The following is a 1,810-nucleotide window of genomic DNA, read 5'->3' as shown; positions in this document are numbered from 1 at the left end:
ATAGTGATCAGGGCGAACAGTGGGTAGCACTGCAGCCTTGCAGCAAGAAGGTTCTGGGGTTCGATTCCCGGCCTGGAGTCTTTCTGCATGGAGTTTGTATTTCCCTGAGCATGCGTGGGTTCTCTCTGGGTACTCCTGCTTCCTCCCACAGTCCAAAAACCTGACTGTCAGGTTAATTGGCCTCTCTAAATTGTCCTTAGGTGTGAGCGTGTGAGTAAATGGTTGTGTGTCTCTGTGTTGCCCTGCGATGGACTGGCGACCTGTCCAGGGTGGACCCCGCCTCTCGCCCATAGACAGCTAGCACCCCTCGCAACCCCACTTGGGATTAAGCGTGTAAAGAAAATGGATGAATGGAAATGGGTTTGCGACTGCTGCCAAAGCATTTGGTTGCTAAGGCCAGTTGCTATGGTGCATTTTCCGATTTGGCTGAACATTGTGATCTTATGCTGTCTAGTTCTTGCTGTGGAAAAATGGAACTCTTAGTAACTAACTTTTCATCTCTCGCCACGGTTCAGTGCCCCCGGGGAACTATCTGGGGTTAAGGGTCTTGCTCAAGGACCCTGAGTGGGAGTCAAACTCAGAACCTCTGGGATCTACGCTCAATATTCTAACCACTATGCCAACACCATAGCTTCGTAAATAAAATTTTCATAAACAACTAATAACAGAATTAACTTGCTATTTACAGGCACATAAAAAAGGAACAGAAGCATCAGATTTCACATAATCCAGAGTGGCAGAACTTAAATATAAACAACAACGTCAGAGTGTCATTAGTTCACGTTCTCCATGATCTTTGGGATGACTGTCGTAGTAAGGGGTTTCCAGCCTCATTTAGTCCAGGATCTCTGTTTTCAGGGACCCAGCCTTGAGTAGGTGGATGCTGCTCCTCAGCTCCTGCTTGGTTTTCTGAGAAAACTTCGTCCTCATCAGCTCGGTTTGAGCTGTGTCTTCTTGGTGTTGCAACAGGGGCTTTACGACCTCTGAGGCTGGAGCGGTTTTCCGTTGCCAGAGGGTGCGCGGCGGCAGCCGGTGGCTCTTTGGGACTTGTCTGCTCAGTGATGGTGTTGAGCCTGGTCATCGGGATCAGGGAGCGAGACGAGGAACGAGGAGATGCGCCAGAGGACCGCAGCAGATCCTCCTCAGGAATAGCTAATGGATTAAAAAATATATGATGAGCAGGGTATTTTCATGCCTTATAAACAATCAAAGGATAAAAAGTTCTTCTATCGCTCACCAGGACTTCGTCTTCTCAGGGAGAGAGCAGATTCCAAACTTCCTCCAGGCTGGAGGGAGTAGTACCTCAGAGACTTGGAAATGTTCTGGGCAGGCTAAAGCAGAGAGAGGGAATTTTTTTTCCTTTATTTTTTTTCTTTAATTCAACAAAAATTAGACAAACACAGAAAAAGCTAAAAATCTAACACGTACCTGTTCACGGAAACTTTCAGCACGGAGGCTGCGCCGGATGCTTGCATGGCGGCGAATCAGAATCTCTCTGGTCCGGCTGTCATCTGGCAGACTGTATTTGTTTGTGAAAGCAGTGGTCTGCAAAACAGAACAAGTCATAAGATCATTAAATTAAGTAAATAAACCAGATTAAAAATGTTACAACTTTTGACATATTGACTAATCTCATAACTCAAAATAATGTTAATTACTGAACATATAATTAATAATCAGGTGGGATTCTTTTTGTTTTTTTTTGTTATTATTGGTCTTTCAAGTGACACTATCCTGAATAAATAAATAAGTATTTGTTGAATACTGAAGAAACGTCTTATATATAAATATATATATATATATATATATA

General features: G+C 43.9%; 1 protein-coding gene across 1 annotated transcript in view; it reads right to left on the bottom strand.

The window, feature by feature from the left end:
• Positions 1 to 233: 233 nt before the first annotated feature.
• LOC107086446 (sodium/hydrogen exchanger 2-like) overlaps positions 234 to 1,810 on the bottom strand; it is a 17,601-nt gene continuing 16,024 nt past the window's right edge. Inside the window, exons 11-13 of the mRNA XM_015377390.1 lie at positions 1,429 to 1,545; positions 1,238 to 1,331; positions 234 to 1,152 (exon numbers count right to left, since the gene is read on the bottom strand). Of these exons, the coding sequence (XP_015232876.1) occupies positions 779 to 1,152; positions 1,238 to 1,331; positions 1,429 to 1,545 (585 nt within the window). The 3' untranslated portion in view covers positions 234 to 778. The remainder of the gene's footprint in view (positions 1,153 to 1,237; positions 1,332 to 1,428; positions 1,546 to 1,810) is intronic.

Source organism: Cyprinodon variegatus, unplaced genomic scaffold (assembly GCF_000732505.1).
Source record: "Cyprinodon variegatus isolate N-32 unplaced genomic scaffold, C_variegatus-1.0 Scaffold153, whole genome shotgun sequence".
Taxonomy (NCBI): Eukaryota; Metazoa; Chordata; class Actinopteri; order Cyprinodontiformes; family Cyprinodontidae; genus Cyprinodon; species Cyprinodon variegatus.
This window is presented reverse-complemented; position numbering and strand designations above follow the sequence as displayed.